At 39.8% G+C, this 15,856-nt stretch overlaps 1 protein-coding gene across 10 annotated transcripts in view; it reads left to right on the top strand.

The window, feature by feature from the left end:
- AFF2 (ALF transcription elongation factor 2) overlaps nucleotides 1-15,856 on the top strand; it is a 326,277-nt gene that overhangs the window by 185,011 nt on the left and 125,410 nt on the right. For 9 of the 10 annotated variants that reach the window (XM_071813581.1, XM_065846895.2, XM_065846893.2 and 6 more), the window contains one exon: nucleotides 13,833-13,919. The exons of the other annotated variant lie outside the window; for it this stretch is intronic. In XM_071813581.1, the coding sequence (XP_071669682.1) occupies nucleotides 13,833-13,919 (87 nt within the window). The remainder of the gene's footprint in view (nucleotides 1-13,832; nucleotides 13,920-15,856) is intronic. 10 annotated transcript variants of the gene reach the window in all.

Here is a 15,856-nt window from a genome sequence, read left to right as displayed (position 1 = left end):
GGCACAGTATGCTGTGTGGTCGAGTAGGAAAGCCATCTGAAGCTCCTCTTCTCCACTTACACAGCTTACTGCCAAAGTATTAAACAAAACTTCTCGTCCTGTTTTGAAATATAGGTAGCAGAATATTCCTCTGGTCTCAGATTAATCATTTCTGTTATTTCATCTTGTCCTGTCAAAATGAAACATGGTTAAATATGGGCATTGAGTGTTTAAACTGCTAGCAATGTTACCTTTCTTTTGGGTAGATTAATAATGTGTAGTCTACATAACAAATTGCTTTAGGCACAGAATGAAGACATTGAAAACATATTAAAATCGAGTTAAGCTTTGTGAAATGAATGCATGCTTTAGAAACAATTCTGGTTTGAAATTGCAAAGTCTATAGCATCTTCTATGGCTCTGTATCTCACAAAAGTCAAGGGCTTCATTTTTGCAGCCCAGAGGGCAAGGGTTGGGGGCTTTAAGTCCTGGTGGGAAGCCTCCCTGTGAGTCAGCACTGCTGAAGAAGCGGGTAGGATCCGTGAAGGATAAGTTGGCCTTATGTTGTCAGTCAAGAAGAACAGAGCTATGAAAAGGCTGGACAGATTGCAGTGTCCAAGGTAAGACAGGGCTGGAAGAAGTAACTACATTAATCTTCAGAAAGAGTTTCAAGAGCAATCCTCTTTGAAATTCTCCTCTGAAGTTTCAGCTGGCCATGACAATCAAAACCTAAAAATATTGGTTGATGGTTAAAAAGATATGTGTAAAGAAAGAACTAGGGAAATGAGAAAAAACAATGGACCAACAAGGGGCCAGATACTAGAGGTTTGCTCAGTTTCAGTGCTTTAACTACACCCGCCATATTGCAACCTTTGATGCTTCACTGCTTTTGTGCTCTTAGAAGGAAAGTAAAGAGAACAGGACAAAGATGACACCTGGAATAAACCTGAAGTCAGAATTTTGAATCCATTTCTTGCTCTCAGAGGCAATGGGTGGAATGTTCTGTTACAACAGATACCGTGAATATTTGTTGTCGTTTTCTTCATGTACTGCAGTCTGAATTTAACCCAAGTCACCCCTAATCTCTTCTTCTTAAGGCAATAATACAGACACTGAGTTATGGGTCAATAAGTATTTCCTTTTGAGAGATCCCCTGGATGACCAGGTGGACTTTTCCTTTGGAGGAGTCGTGTAGTGACACCCTATCAGCCTTGGCACCCTCCATAGGTTTTGAGGAAGCAGCCTAACAAGGGAAGGCAGTCTTGCAGTCATCGTCTGTCTTAGGTTCAAGTTATTCTACATTCTGTAGGGAGAATAATTCTGGAAGCCACCTTTTTTGGAGAAGCAATTCATGTCTTTGCTACTTGCTGTTGATCTGTGAGCTTTAAGCCTGTCATGCAGCTGAATCAGTGGAGCTCTTTCTGCAGGTGTCTTCCTTCTCACCTGTGGAGATTGTTTCAGCTGTCAAAGTCTTCAGAATATACCACTTCCTACCTGCCAGTAAAAGACTGGTATGGTCCATCTTCCCATTTCTTTGAACATCCTCTCAATAAACGTTTGAATACATAGACTCAGATAAAACATCCTACCTTTAGTCTTCCTGTATAACCTTGAGATGCCCCTTCACTCCACAGCGTCTCCTTCTATGAAATGGGGAACCAGAACCTCACCCACGCTGCCATCACGCTGCGCAGTTAAATTAGTTGGTAGCAAAATGCATTGAGGTCCTCAGCTGGAATTATTGGTGTTATAACTGTGCAAGAGCAAGGCTGAATCAGATATTTAAAATTATACTACATACTGTGGCTTATCCATTTCTATAGAGAATTTCTAACATTTCTTTAAAGAAAGCGTGTCATTGAATTTAATGTTCTGAGAAACCGTATGAACTTCCAATCTATTTTAGCCATATATTTCAAATTGTGCTTATAATTGTGTTTTTTATTGAATATGTAACTTCCTTTCAGTTTCTTAGTACAGTACATGGGTTTTAATACACATTTGAGAAGAATACACACTGTGGATAGGAGGTACTTTTGAGCATTTTTAAATTGTCACAGTAAAATTGTCACATTTGTTTAATTAGCCTGTAGATCCTGCCACATTGATTTATGTCAACTGTGTAATAGTTTCTTTGGATAGCTAAAAAAATCTGACCAGAATGCTTTTCTTTTTATTCTTTTTTTTTTTTTCCCCAAGGATTTATTTTACATTTCTTTTGGATTTAAAAGCAGTCATACAGGCACCCAGCCTTGCGAAATTTAGCTGAAGAAAATGTCAGGCTGTAGCATTAGAAAGGAAGATGGTTTTATTAGTTCAAAGCATTGAGGTGTTTGTTGACCACTGTTCGGAGGCAGGAGACAAAACCTGACTACAAACATGAATCTGAAGTTCAGACCTAATTGACCGTATTTATGTTTGTTCAACATTCTGCATGGACTGTTTATTCTACCTGCCACAGGTGTCACTGTTTGGCTTTCCAGGGCGAGGGCTGTGGTGTAGGTGTCCCTAGAAGCCCTATTCTCAACAGTTTACAGCTCTTCTCTAAATATTTTATCTATTCCAAAATTTCTCTGCAACATCTAAGGAAACATTTTTTGGGGAGAGGTGAAAATAGTGCCTGCTTGTATTTTGCAGATGACATGGACTTAGGAGACTTGCTAATGGGGGAAAAAAAAGGGTGGTGGTTGTATTTGATGCTGATTGAGTGGGTGATTTAAGGCATCAACAAAATTTCACCTCTGGAGCCAAGCTGGAAAATGGTGAGTAGTGATCTCATATGGGGAATGCTTTGAGATCTTCCGATGGAATTTACTGCGCCAGCACTGAGTATTAAAAGCCCCTTTGGACTATGGAGCCCATTCATTTCTTTGCCATGAGTATATCTTGCTAAATAATACATTGTTTGTGTACCCCAAGGCACAGTAACCTTTAAAAATACTCTTCTGAGCCTTACTAAAAAACAACTTGGTGTTTGGTTTGTAGGGAACATCCCCAGTAGTGATTTTTTTTCTTTTTTTTTAAATCAAACCAATTAATCCCTTCCCGGTTATTCCAGTGTTATATCATTTCTAACCTCCTGAGTCCCTAATCTTTTCAATAAGAGGTCTGAGCTGCCAGTTTATCTGACAAAAAAAGAGTATTGTACCAATCAAATGAAAACTAGTGCTGAGATTTCTTTAAAGAGCAGCCCCCTGTCATTCCTGAGCTCAGACAAAAACAAAGAACACAGCTTCAACAGTGAGGCGTTCACTGGAGGCTTCTTGCCATGAAAATAGTTATCACTCCTTTTTTTCCTTGGCAATTGAGTCATTGTTGCTTTTAAAAGAAGTTGTCATGATCTCCTCATTACCATTTTTCTTAATGTGATAAGTGTAAACTACAAGAAAGCTATCATGTTTGAAAGGATACAGGAACCCTAAGGAATGTTAGACTAACTGTGTGTGCTCTTTGAAAAGGCTTAGTCTGGGAATTTGCCTAAATATATAATTCTGTCTCCTTTTGCAGCAACATTGTCATTTTGTAGTGATTTTCACTTGTAACACGAGTTACCCTTCAAAAAGAATGCCGTGTTACTGCATCTAGCCTTTGTCTCTCAACAACTCTTTTTGGTGGTTGCTTGAACGTAATAATACGTTGCATTTTGTACTTTAATTAAAAAAAAAAAAAAAAGTAGTATTCTTTGGCAGGTTTATTCCAGTTTGTCTTTGAATGATAAACGGTGATCGTCAGTGTTTGACACCAGCTGGAGTTGCAAAGAGCACTAAATGCTCAGAGCTAAGCATGGATCTGCTGGGTGGTCTCGTCTTGGGGCTTGCGCCAAGTTTGTTCCAGATTGCTTGTATGACCCCTGATAAACTATTACTAATGAACACTTTGCTCTTCCTTTTTGGCTATCTAGAAGCAACAAAGACAATACATGTCATCGTCTAGTAATGTAGATCTATAGTTTTTAAATGCTGGAACGCCACAGTTACTGCATTGTGGCGCTGTAGATTTGCGTCCTATTCACTGGCTTTCCTGTGGGAAACGAAGTAGTGTAGTATTTGGAGACAGGAAGGTTGTGGACTTTGCCCTTTTCCAGCCCTGTTTTTAGGAGTTCATTTGTTTCAATGTAGTTTGTTGTCAAAAGGTTTTAAAAAATGCAGGCATGGGAAAAGACTATATTAATCTGGTGTGTAGTCTGAACATGCCGTTTTCAGACATCAGGACTGCTCTGTGTGGGACCAAGCATCTTCAGCTGTCAAACGTCTTAGTTGCAGTTCTGAGTATTTAATGTTTCCGACATCAGACTTACTAGCTTTGTAAGAAAGAACGAGCTAAGAAATGAGGAATCAGATGGGTGCATGTGACGGTGGGAACCTGTCTCCCAGAAATACTCTGAAGCCTCCATACCTTAAGGGAGATCAAAAAAGACCTCAGGATGTTTTGGCTTAGATTTTCTTTACTCTTTAAGCTGACTTATTTGGGTAAGACTAACATGCCAAAAAAAGTATATGTTGTATCAAAACATCTTCTGTAACATACATTCATTTTTTCTACACCTGTTAGCTTAGCAGGAGTGGATCAAAGGGGAATGTTGGCGTGATTTACAGGACACACAGATGCAGGAACAGATCTGCTTCAAGGCACAAGTGAGGAAAAGGAAATCCAGACTGAAATGTTTTTTCTTTTCCAAAAGCTAAGATTACTATAATAAATGCCAGGTCGCGTGATAGGGTTTCAAATGTCTGCCTAGGTCTTTCTGTAAGAGAAGAAATTAAAGGGCTGAGTGTGAGAGACAGCAATGACTCTCCCTCTCTGTTACAGGCCAGAACCTATAGTATATTTTTTTGCAAATGTGCTAAGCTTTTAACCTTACAAAAAAAGAGGGTGCCAAATTAGAGAATCCAACATTCAAGCTTAAGTTTGAAGTTTTCTGTCCCTCTAGGGCTCACTGAATGCTGATCAAGCTGGCTATGTTGTCCACCCAGGACCTTCCAGACGATATTCACTGTTCCAAATTTCCAGCCAATATTCAGATATTCCACCACTGCCCTAAGTATTGCATAAGACAAAAAATGAGACAGTCTTTGCCCTCAGAGCATTCATAGTCTCTGATGTAGGCACTGGGAAGATAATCATACTCTGTGGGGGAGAGTGCATTATTCATACACTAAGGGAGAAGCAAGTTTTCAACTGGGACACACGGTAGGGAGAGCATCACAAAGATTAAGAAAAGGAAATAGTGAAAAAAGGGCTACTTTTGTAAGAGCAGGTTTGAGCTTTTCTAGGTGTTCACTGTGTCATTGCTTCAGCCTCTGACCACTGTTTTAATGGCATTACAGCTGAGGCACCGATGAGACAATGTATGAGGGGAACACTCAACATTAAAAAGAAATGCTGCCCTGGCACAAGCACTTAGGAAAACCCATGCAGCAATACTGCTTGTGTGGTAAGCAGAATAAAAAAGATCTGGCAGAGCCTTGGTTTTGAAGGCAAAAAAGCAGCTTTTGTGAAAGATTTCAATGTGTGTTGTACAGCAGTGTGTGGTAGCTTCTTTGTATTTGATGAGTAACAACTTGGAGTCCAATTGTAATGAAAGCAAATCATGACTAAAGCAAAAGAATTCAGCTTTAAACTCAAATAAGTTGCCTAACCTGGTTTTTTATTTCCCCCTATATGCTATTTCAGATAATTGGTGATCCAGATTTAAGACTAAAGCTGGTGTCTTCTGGCGCAAGTTGCTGCTTTCAAATTCTTGATGGTTTTTAGAGTCAGTTTCATCCTATTGTCAGGATGTGGGTTATAAGCTGGTTACAAGGGTCTAAAACTTAATGCACAATGTAAAACTGAAACAGTTTCTGTGTTAAGCCTACAGAATGAGAAGTTTTGTAGTTTAGTAATTTAATTTTGCCTGATATTTAATTTGGAGATTTTATTTTTTTATGACATTGGCGTAAGTGGCTTCAGAAATTAAATATGTTTTGCAATAAATTACATGGATAAGGTCTTGTCATGCGACTACATAATGCACTGTTATATTTTGTGTGAAAAAAACATTAATTGATTACATCTGGCAATGTAAAGGAGATGGTGTAATGTATTGTATAAATGTGCACAGTGGAGTGCCTCGGGGTAGGTGCAGTCTTGTTTTGTAACTAAATTATAGTTCTGCTCTCCTCTTGGTGTGAACCCTAAGTTTCACAGAAGAAAACAGGCAATTCAAGACATGCTTTTTTGCTTCTGAAGCTCAGGATGGATGGAACGAATTACCAGATTCCCTTAAACAAGTGCCAGCAGTGAATAGTTTCAAAACACAGTTGCTTATTTACTTGGAGAAATGTTGGCAATGTTTTTTAAATTGCAGAGATGAAATTATATGTTGGTATTAGTAACTTTTGAAATAATTAGTTTTTTATTACTTATTGTGCCTTTGTTTATATTATAATGTTGTACTGCCAGGATGTTATGTTGTATTTAACAGTTCAGTGCATACTTCCTATCTCCTGGGCCCCTCATGAACATTAGATGTGCCATCCCTGGAGATGGTTACCAGCAAGTATTATTTCAAAGAAATAAAATCAATGGGATATGGCTGTGCATCTCAGTGGGGGTGAGAAGCTGCCAAGAATGGGAGGTATTGCGTTGGCCATGCTGGCCACAGCAAGGCTCTGGTACTGTGTATTGGGCAACTAAGTCATGAGTTTACTTGCCAGGAGTGACAGATGAAGGTTGCACTAGGGAAGTGGGTTTAGTACTTGTAGCTCCAAGGACCTGAATATTTATGGACACATCATGAATTTTTAGGACTCTAAAACTGGTGTTTGCTGATGTTAACTGAATACCCTGTTCTGGAAGCAGCATTAAACAGACAGGATCTCAGTACAGCTGAGAATTAGTAAGTATGGTGGATCAGGATTTTACCCTCACAATTACTTTGATGTTCTTGAAATGCTCTGTGAAATACACAGCATTGACCATTGCCCACCAGCATCCTAGATAAGCAGGACCTGAGTCTGACCCATTCTGGCAGTCAGTTCCATGTTCCTGACCCATCAACAGGTCTGTCCAGAAGAAGAGTTATGTGGGAATATGGATATACATCACATGGCCCAGCATCTCACATGTGCTTGGCAAAACGTCGAAGTTCTGCTGCATGTTCCTGAAAATGCCAAGAACATGTGAGAAGGTGCTTGAGGGCACAAAACCAAATTGGGATTGAATTGAAGGACTGTCCTGGGCAGCATGAGCCACATTCAGGACAAGTTTTGACCACATAACCTTCCTGGGGTGAATCCTGAAGAAAATTATCGTAATCCGCCTTGGAGAGAAGTGTCCAACCTGTTTCACAGAGGAACCTTTGGAATGAACTATTATATGCACATCATGGACTACTTGGGGCTCAGGACCCTGCAGGGAGCTAAAACATTTGACAGTATAGGCACACTATTATGTAGGCTGTGGTTACTTTTAGGATTGTGTTGGACTTGTTAAATTGAAAATCTGGTTGTGGGTTCATCTGGTGTAGCTTCATTACTCTCCTCCTAAAACAGCCTCTTGAGCTGAGATACCTTCTCACTGTAATGGAACATTGGTTTTGTTCTCATACACAAGATGATTAGAGCAATAAGTACATCAATCGTGACTTGCTATTTTTTATTGTCTTCTAAATGCTCTGAGCAAAGAATATGAGTGCTATTAGTTATAAAAGCTACAGTATGAGGAAAATATATTGAAAAGTGTGAGGTATATGGGAGTCAGAGAGTATTGAGAAGCTGAACAGAAAAAGATGTTTATGTTGCTATCACTGTCTTTGTGGATTTCCAAATGTTAACAAAGTAGGAAAGGAAAACAAATGTTGTAAAGTTTATAGTCAACAGCTGTTGGCTTCTAAAGCAATTTCTCTATTCATTTTCAGTGAATATAATTTTTGTCTGTCCTTCCCCTTCTTGTTAATATGAAAAGGAATATTACTTTACTGTGGGAGGAATGGAATGCATCCCATTCTTCAGTTGGGTAAAGGAAACTTATTTATTGTCATTGATAAAACCCACAAGGTGAACATTCTGGTTTTAGATTAGGGTCAGACAAATGGTTGCTTTTTTGTAGAATAAACTCTAGCTTTTCAGTAGTAAACCCGTATGTGTATGCACTGCATTTCCAAATGGCTTTCTAGTAGTTTCTGGTACAGTAGTAAGATAAATTCCAGTATGACAAAGGCAGCATTGCAGGTGCTGCCACATTATTCCTCCAAAAATACTGGGCACTAGCCCCTGGTAATAAAACATTTGCATGAGTAAAAAGTTTCCTGCTTTAACATTCATATCAGGAAAACTGACTTTCTCTTGGAGGCCATCAGGCCATCACTGAAGTCTTTTGTTGTTGTTGTTGTTCCCCCTTGCAGGAAAATTATGTGGGATCCCTTTGATACTGAGAATTCTTTTAAGTGCTGAAACATAATAATCAAATGCATATCCATGAATTTATCTATCATGTATCTGTCAATACTGACAATGTATCAAAATCCCTTCCTCAGGAAGTCTTTGACCCAGTATAAAACAGGCCAGATTACTGGTCAGAATATTCCCAACTACTCATGCAGGCTTCCATTCCTTCATAAGGAATATGGATGAGAAACAACCTGTAGTTTTATTGCTTTTGTCTTCCTTTAGGCTTTAGTGTCATTTACTTGAACATGTATAAGTATATATTTATATATTCATTCTTTAGCCTTTTCCCCAAAGATGAAAGGGGTTGAGATGTTTTGTAATTCAGTATGCATCACACACATAAAGTGAGGATGCCCCTCATGTATTATTGGCTTCCTAGCAGAGAGAGTTTGATCAGGTTTGTATAAATGCAGAAAGATACTGTGAAAAGAGACACTTTTTATTAAGATTCCATTGATAAATAGTTAATAAAACTTTAATAAATCATTAATAGAGGCTTTAATAAATGGTAAATCACTTGGTTATCTTTATTCCATCAAGGCAGTAGGTTTCTTAGCACAAGCTGTAACATCAAGTTTGTAATAACCTTAGAACATCTGTTCATATATTTTTTCTGAATGCAACTCTGAAATACTGTGCAACCAAAAACTGGAGAAAGTTTAAAGTAACAGATTTAGCAAAGAGTTAAAAGGACTGAGAAGGGCAGCTGACAGAGAGAATACCACAGGTAAGGTCTCTTTAGCAGCAGTGCATTTATTACTAGCAGTCTGTGCAGGGCTGCTCCTCTGACTGCCCTCTAATGATGTGGGCAAAGTGTCGGTCCTTAAACTCTTTGTGGACTGTAATGCCACAGAAGAAAAACACTGGTGTCGTTGCTTTCTTCTTCTGCCTTTTCCTTGGATCTCCTTTCCACAGCGGAGGCAGTAAGGGTGGCATTTGGCCAACAGAGATCTATCAAACTGCAGAATAAGAAAAAGGGCTGGGAAGGATCTTAGAAATCTCATCCTCTACTGCACATCCCTGTCCCAATGCAGGATTCAGTTCTGCCTAAACCATTCCTGACTGATGTGTGCTGATCTGTTCTTAAGTGTGTTCCTCCAAAGACACAGTCTGTAGCGCTCTGCACAGCTGTTTCAGTGCTGCGCGGTCCTTACCATTACAGAGCTTTTTCTTACATCTAACTGGAATCTTGCTGACTGCAGATTAATCTCTCCTTTAGCAACAGCTCTTTCTGTAATTGAAGACTGTTCTCATGTCTCCCCTCAATTCTCCCAAGGGAAGTAGCATGAGCTCCGTGTCCTGGGAGACGTCAAATTGGAGCAGGCTGAGGAGTTTAGAGAGCGCTGTGGGAAGGGAAGCTGCCTCAGTAGGGACGCAGAGTACACAGCCGAAGTGCTTTTATCTGTGTTTAAAACACTGCACACTTTCTTTTGAACCGGAAGGAAATGATGGAGAAATGAAATACAGAGCAAGGAAATAAATCTTGAAGGTGGCTATTAATTTTAGGGTCTGGTTTTGTAAAGCTATTTACCATCTGCACCATATCCCCTGTACTCAGTTCTCTCGCTCTGACCTTTTCCTTAGAAACTTGCAAGTTTAAATCCTTCCCCAGCCCTCTCCTTCCATTCAAATTGGGATTTGGCCTTGTACCTCTGCAGCACTTAAAAAGTTTGCTTGGAGTAGTTGTATTTTGGTGATTCGTTAGATTGCGTCGGCATGTGTCCTTCTTAGTTACTTACCTGAGGGCTTTTGTAGCTGAAAAAAACAGACTTAGCTGAAGAGATGAGCGTGCCTAATTCAAATAAATAAAGCACATGGAGTCAATTAAAACAATGTTTAAATAATTTTCAGAGAGGAGGATGCTTGATGTTACCTCAGAGGACCACAGTGATTTTTAAGCCAACAAACTGTGCAGGTTTACTTTCTCATTTAATCTCCAGGTCTATAAAAAAATACATGCTTCCATAGCAGTCATCTACCCACTCCAACAGTTAACATGATTTTGGAATTATTTTAAGTCCAAACCATGTGAAAATAAATCCTAACTCAATTTTGTGGGATTACTTTGTTTCCATTAAATTCCTCTTTAAAGCATTTCATATGCTTGGTTTTATTATTGTTACTTTCAGGAATTTCTAAATACTTCCAAATTTGGATTGATTAAAGTTTTTATAACTTTTCCTGGGGAAGAAAAAAAAAAATGCAATTCCCTGCCTACTTCCCCGGGTATTTACAAACCAAGATGCTTATATATACATCTTAACGGATGCATACACAACACACGCTATCTGTGTGGTTCTTTATAGTCATAACATGTTAGAAGGTAGATAGATCAGATTTCACAAGTTAAACAAAATAGAGTTTAGTGAGTAGTTAAATATAAGTGACCTCTAAAAGAAATCAGGGCATAGCAAAGAATGCTGAAGCCATATAGATGATTAAACAAATGACATCCTTTCTGCTGCTTCTCCAAAGTAATGTGCATGTGCTTAAGGAGCAGAGCAGAGTTCAGCAGACAGTTCCACCTCTGCAGGGTTTTGCCCCTTCCCTGAAAAAACCCAGCGTGGGTTTTGCGTGTCAGGCTGGAGCTCAGAGCTGCTCTGTGTATCATCTGCAGCTGCGTAGTGGTCAGTGTGGGGTTGCTGCCCATACTTTTTGTAGGGACGTTTTTCAGTTGAGTAAACTCAAAACTTTTTCGGTGATCACTCAGAGTTTATTGGTCAACAGTGCTGTGGCACCTATCTGTACAAAGATGTAGATGGGTCTCTTTAAGTAACTATATATTAATGCTTCTTCACCACTTCCACACAGTGTTTGATTATACGCTGAGCTTTAAATATTCATATTGTTTTGCATGTGTGATCCTATCTGGAATTTTCTATCCAATAATTTTTATTACACTGATAATTGAAGTGAAATCTTTCAATGTAGTAGCTTGAAACTATGAAATGGACTTTGAAGGTCACTCTGTAAACACGTAGATTGCATAGTCCTAACCTCACTGTAGTTGGCTTTTGCTTCTGACCTCAGTGGGTCTTACGTTGTAATTGAATTTCCTCAAATAATAGCAGATTGATTTTTCCTTTTCCTGTTGTTTTTGTTCAGGTGTCCCCTAACAGGGAGATGGTTGAATTTGCTTACACTTAAGCCTGCTGAGTTGGTACACAGTGAATACAAGATGCATCATGACACTGAATATTCTGAATTTTTTGCTGGTATCACTTTCTCATGAATCCTAGTCTTTCTCTCCAGCCTTTTATGCATGGGCAAGAAGTGACCGAGGCCAAGCCTATAATTGCAGTTCTAGAATATGCTTTGTTTCTGCCTTCAATCAGGCTGCCTGCCCCTCTTTTAATTATGTGATATCGTCTCTCTTTCATCATTTTGCTATGAAGAGATTTGCCACAAAGCAACCTCTATGGCATGGGATTTGGCAGAGGCATGCAGGATTTGGATTATATTATCTCACAGAAAAGTTCACCGAATGCTTAAATCTTTTTCTGCTTTCCTCTGTGCAGAGGTCAAACAATCTGTGCAATATAATAGTTACTTCTCATCTCTGCACTGAGCTGCCGCAGTCTCACCCACCAGGCGGGACGAGCTGTTCATGAGCTGCCCTTTTCCTCCTCATTGCCACCGTTTGGGCTTTGTGCAATGAAAACAGGCCCTGAGCTCCACAGGCAGAAGCCCGAAAGCTCTTTCAAGAGGGCAGAGACATCTACGTTGTCCCCTGTCCCTCTGCCAGGACTGCGTGGGGACATCTCTCCATAGCGGTTGTTCCTGGGCTCTGTTATTTGCGGGGCTCAACCAGACCTTCCTGCACTGGATGGGCTTCAGTAAAATACCAGAGCCTAACAGGAGCTTGGGGCAAGTTTGTATGTCTACCTGTCCCATTGACTGAAAACCATGGTGCCTACTTTTCCTTTCTCTCTTCTAACCTCCTATATAACGCATGATTTGTGGGGCTCAACTGGAGACCTGAAACTTGCTGGCTGTACCTGCAGTGAATCACACGTTAGCATGCAGCTGTAGCCACCCATTCAGCCCAAATGCACCCACCACACTGCCTTCTTGACAACAGTTAGATCTTATTTAATTAATTTTATTATGTTATATTTTTATTTGTGGAGCATCTGCAGTGGTTGCCACGTTACCTACAGAAACTTGTGTGTTCATAAGCTTTGTTGTAACTGGTCCTGGGCTTGACCAGTATGAAATAGTAGCTGGGAAGTTTAGTTTGCTGCTGTCAGGATTATGACCATTGCATGCAAAATTTCCTAGATCAGATGTTGTTTTGCTCTTTGTCTCCTGTGTCTCAAGAAATAATCCTTTCTGAGCCTTGTAGGCAAAGAAAAACAACCAAGACAAAGATAGATTGCTAGAGACAAGTGTTACTGCCTCTCTGAATATTTATTAAATTAAAAATAAAGAGAGAATGGAGCAGCATCTACCATAAAGCACACTCATTAAAAGTGCATTTACAAACTCTGCCTAAAACAACACTTCTGCAGTTTCTCTATTTTACTGATTTTTGCCCCTCCTGTGAACACAAGCCCGTCTGTTCCCGCTGAGCTCAAGGGTGGCAGTTCCAGACTTCATTGTGGCAAAGCAGGGTGTGCACTGTCTCTTCTGCTGCCATGGGCACCCAGGTGATTTCCTTGAAGACACCTGGAACATGCAGGGACAAACGATGGATTAAAACATTGATACAGAAAATGGGCCTGTTGCTAGATGGTCTGGTCGGCTGGTCTTCACCAGAGACTTGGATTTCCTAGTTCAGTACGGGCTTTCTGTGTAACCCTGTGCAAATCACCTAATCTCTCAGTCCCTCATTTTAAAGTGTTGGATATTGCACACCCATCAGTGCCTGTGGCCAGCGCTATGAGAAGATGCTTTGGTGCACAAGACACTGTCCCCACGCTCTTCTACAGCAGGCATTCATGCTGCAAGCGTGCTCCAGCTTTTTCTAGACCTGCTTCTGGTTTATTTTGCAACTATACAACCTTGAGTAGGGTTGTATTTTGCCATGCAATCCTCTATAGGGTTGTATCCAGTGCGGTACAGGAAGGATCGCCTTCCTGCCTGTGCTTTACAGGCAAAACCCTGTTTTCTGTACCTGTGATGGCTTCATTCAAACAACTTGACAGGCTGATCACACAAGTGGAGTCAGCTGCCACCTCATGAAGACATAGATGGTCAGAATTTTCAAGAGTAAAATGTGTCCATACCCTTGTTCCCAGGACGTGCTGCCTGTTGGGTGATTGAGTTGTTCATCTTCCACATAAGGATGGGGTGGTGATGCTTTCTTAGCCCATTTTGCATCTCCAGACTCAGTGGAGAATACATGATCATTTTCTCCCTCTCTTTCTTCTTTATGGACATGAATTTGTTTTCAAAAACCTGTTTCTTCTTCTTCCCTAGGAGATGACCCATTCCTGGCCTCCTCCTCTTACTGCTATTCACACTCCTGGCAAGGCTGAGCAGACCAAGTTTTCTATCCCAAGCAAGGTACAAGAAGGCTGTTACCAGTGACCTGATTAACGTTCTGTTCTGTTGAGTGTTCTTTGCTGGAGAGTTTATTTTTGTAATTGGTTCCATTTTCAAAAAATTCTAAGACTATTTTTAGTTGGAAATTCCCAATTAGACTGTTGTTATTAGTAGGACTATTTATTTAAAGCTGCAAAAGTTAGAGCAGAGACAAAATGAACTTTATTGTTATAACAGCCTTTCTACATCAAGTACAACATATTCTATTTGTTAGGATTTGTTCCATTATTTTTTATGCAACGCAGTGACTGAAATGGTCATTTGTTCCTACTTAGTGACTGACTGCATGATGAGGGTTGGGCTGCATGATCAAATTACAGTGACTTAAAATGTTCCTGCATGCGAAGAGTGTGATGGCATCTGTCCGTGCACATGTTCCAAGTGCACACGAAGTTGTGCAGTGCGATCCTCAGCATTGGCTTTGTTAGAAGCACACACTCAGCACTTGCCACGTCGAAATCACGTGCCTGAAGGACACCTGCAGTTCACCTGACATGCGGTGAATCATTAAGTCGTATGATTTGAATGTGCCTTTAGCCCGAATTGCATTGTTGCCTTCTCGCTACTTTTCTGGTAGCACTGTTAGAAATTGAGCCTGTACCCCACGCATTATTGCCAGAGGTGTCTTTTGCTGGGACCTGAACAACTGTGAGCTGATGATGTTTAGCGAAGGGGAACAAGCTTCCCCAGGGTGGGAAATCTACACTGGTCTTATGTTGAGCTACATAAGTTTCTTTCTAAAGGCAGGACCTTGGAAAATAGCTTTATAAGACTGGTGCTACTTGACATTATGGTTTAAGCGATCGTATCCTGTTTTAGAAAGAGGAATGTGATTTTTCTCTGTTTCCCTACCTGAAATGCAGCCTCCATACTTAATTGGAAATTGTATGAAATTAGCAGTATCTGTGGCTTCTTAAAAAAATAAAGGCAGTGCCCAGAATGCCTTATTTTCATGGAATGTGATTGTTATTGTCTAGCACTGCCAGTGCCTCTGTAGTGAACTGCTGCAGCATTAAGAATCAGAAGTCATAATCACACAAGAGTATAATTCTCATTGTAAATTGGGTTAAAGTCAGTTGAACCCATTTAGGCGAAAGTGGAGTCTGACTTGTGTGAATACAGTGAGAGCAGAGGGTTTTGCCCACTTGAAGCGTTTGTTTTGTTTTGTTTTAATTATGCCACCTATTAATTTAGTGTTCTGTTTTTCATGGGCCCTATAGAAATTGGTGGAAGTCCTACAGGCTGCCGCTATCTCTATTGGCAGCAGTATAAGCATCGGTTCAGAGAAGCTAAAATTTTGGTTTGCTTTTCTGTTTCTATTAAGTTTGCTTTGAACTTTTAAGATCCACATCAAAGTTAATTTCTGGGCACATTAGATGTTGATCCTAAAATTCTTGACCATATCACTTCAATACAAAATATAAACTAGTTGGTTGGGGGGGTTGTTTTGTTTTGTTCAAACTAGCATTTCAGGAAATAGGCAAGCACGTAAGTGTATCCAAGTTTACTAGTTTTACTTTAAAAATACAACAGAAGTGTCTCTTCAGAATATCACATTAAATCAATTATAGCTAGCCGAATTATAGATCTTAACCATAATGTGGCTGGATTATGCAGCCATATAAATCAAAGGCCGGCACTATTAGAAGTTCTCAATTTAACTATTTAAAAAAAAAATATCCTCATGAGAAACTTGTTTTAAAAGTGTGCTAAAAAAGGCGGAACTTATCAGAACAATTTATCCTTTTGACATTCAAATTTAAAGTGCCATGTTTACTCTTAGGGCATGATTTACTTCACAAGGGACTGACTGACATCACAGTATAATATTAGGAACTAATAATGCCCTAAGAGGAAGTGCAGTGAGAGCTTTAATGACTTTAACATCCTACAGAACT

The sequence above is a fragment of the Patagioenas fasciata genome, chromosome 11 (genome assembly GCF_037038585.1).
Source record: "Patagioenas fasciata isolate bPatFas1 chromosome 11, bPatFas1.hap1, whole genome shotgun sequence".
NCBI classification, from domain to species: Eukaryota; Metazoa; Chordata; class Aves; order Columbiformes; family Columbidae; genus Patagioenas; species Patagioenas fasciata.
Note: the sequence above shows the minus strand (reverse complement) of the source record. Positions and strands in the feature narration are given on the sequence as shown.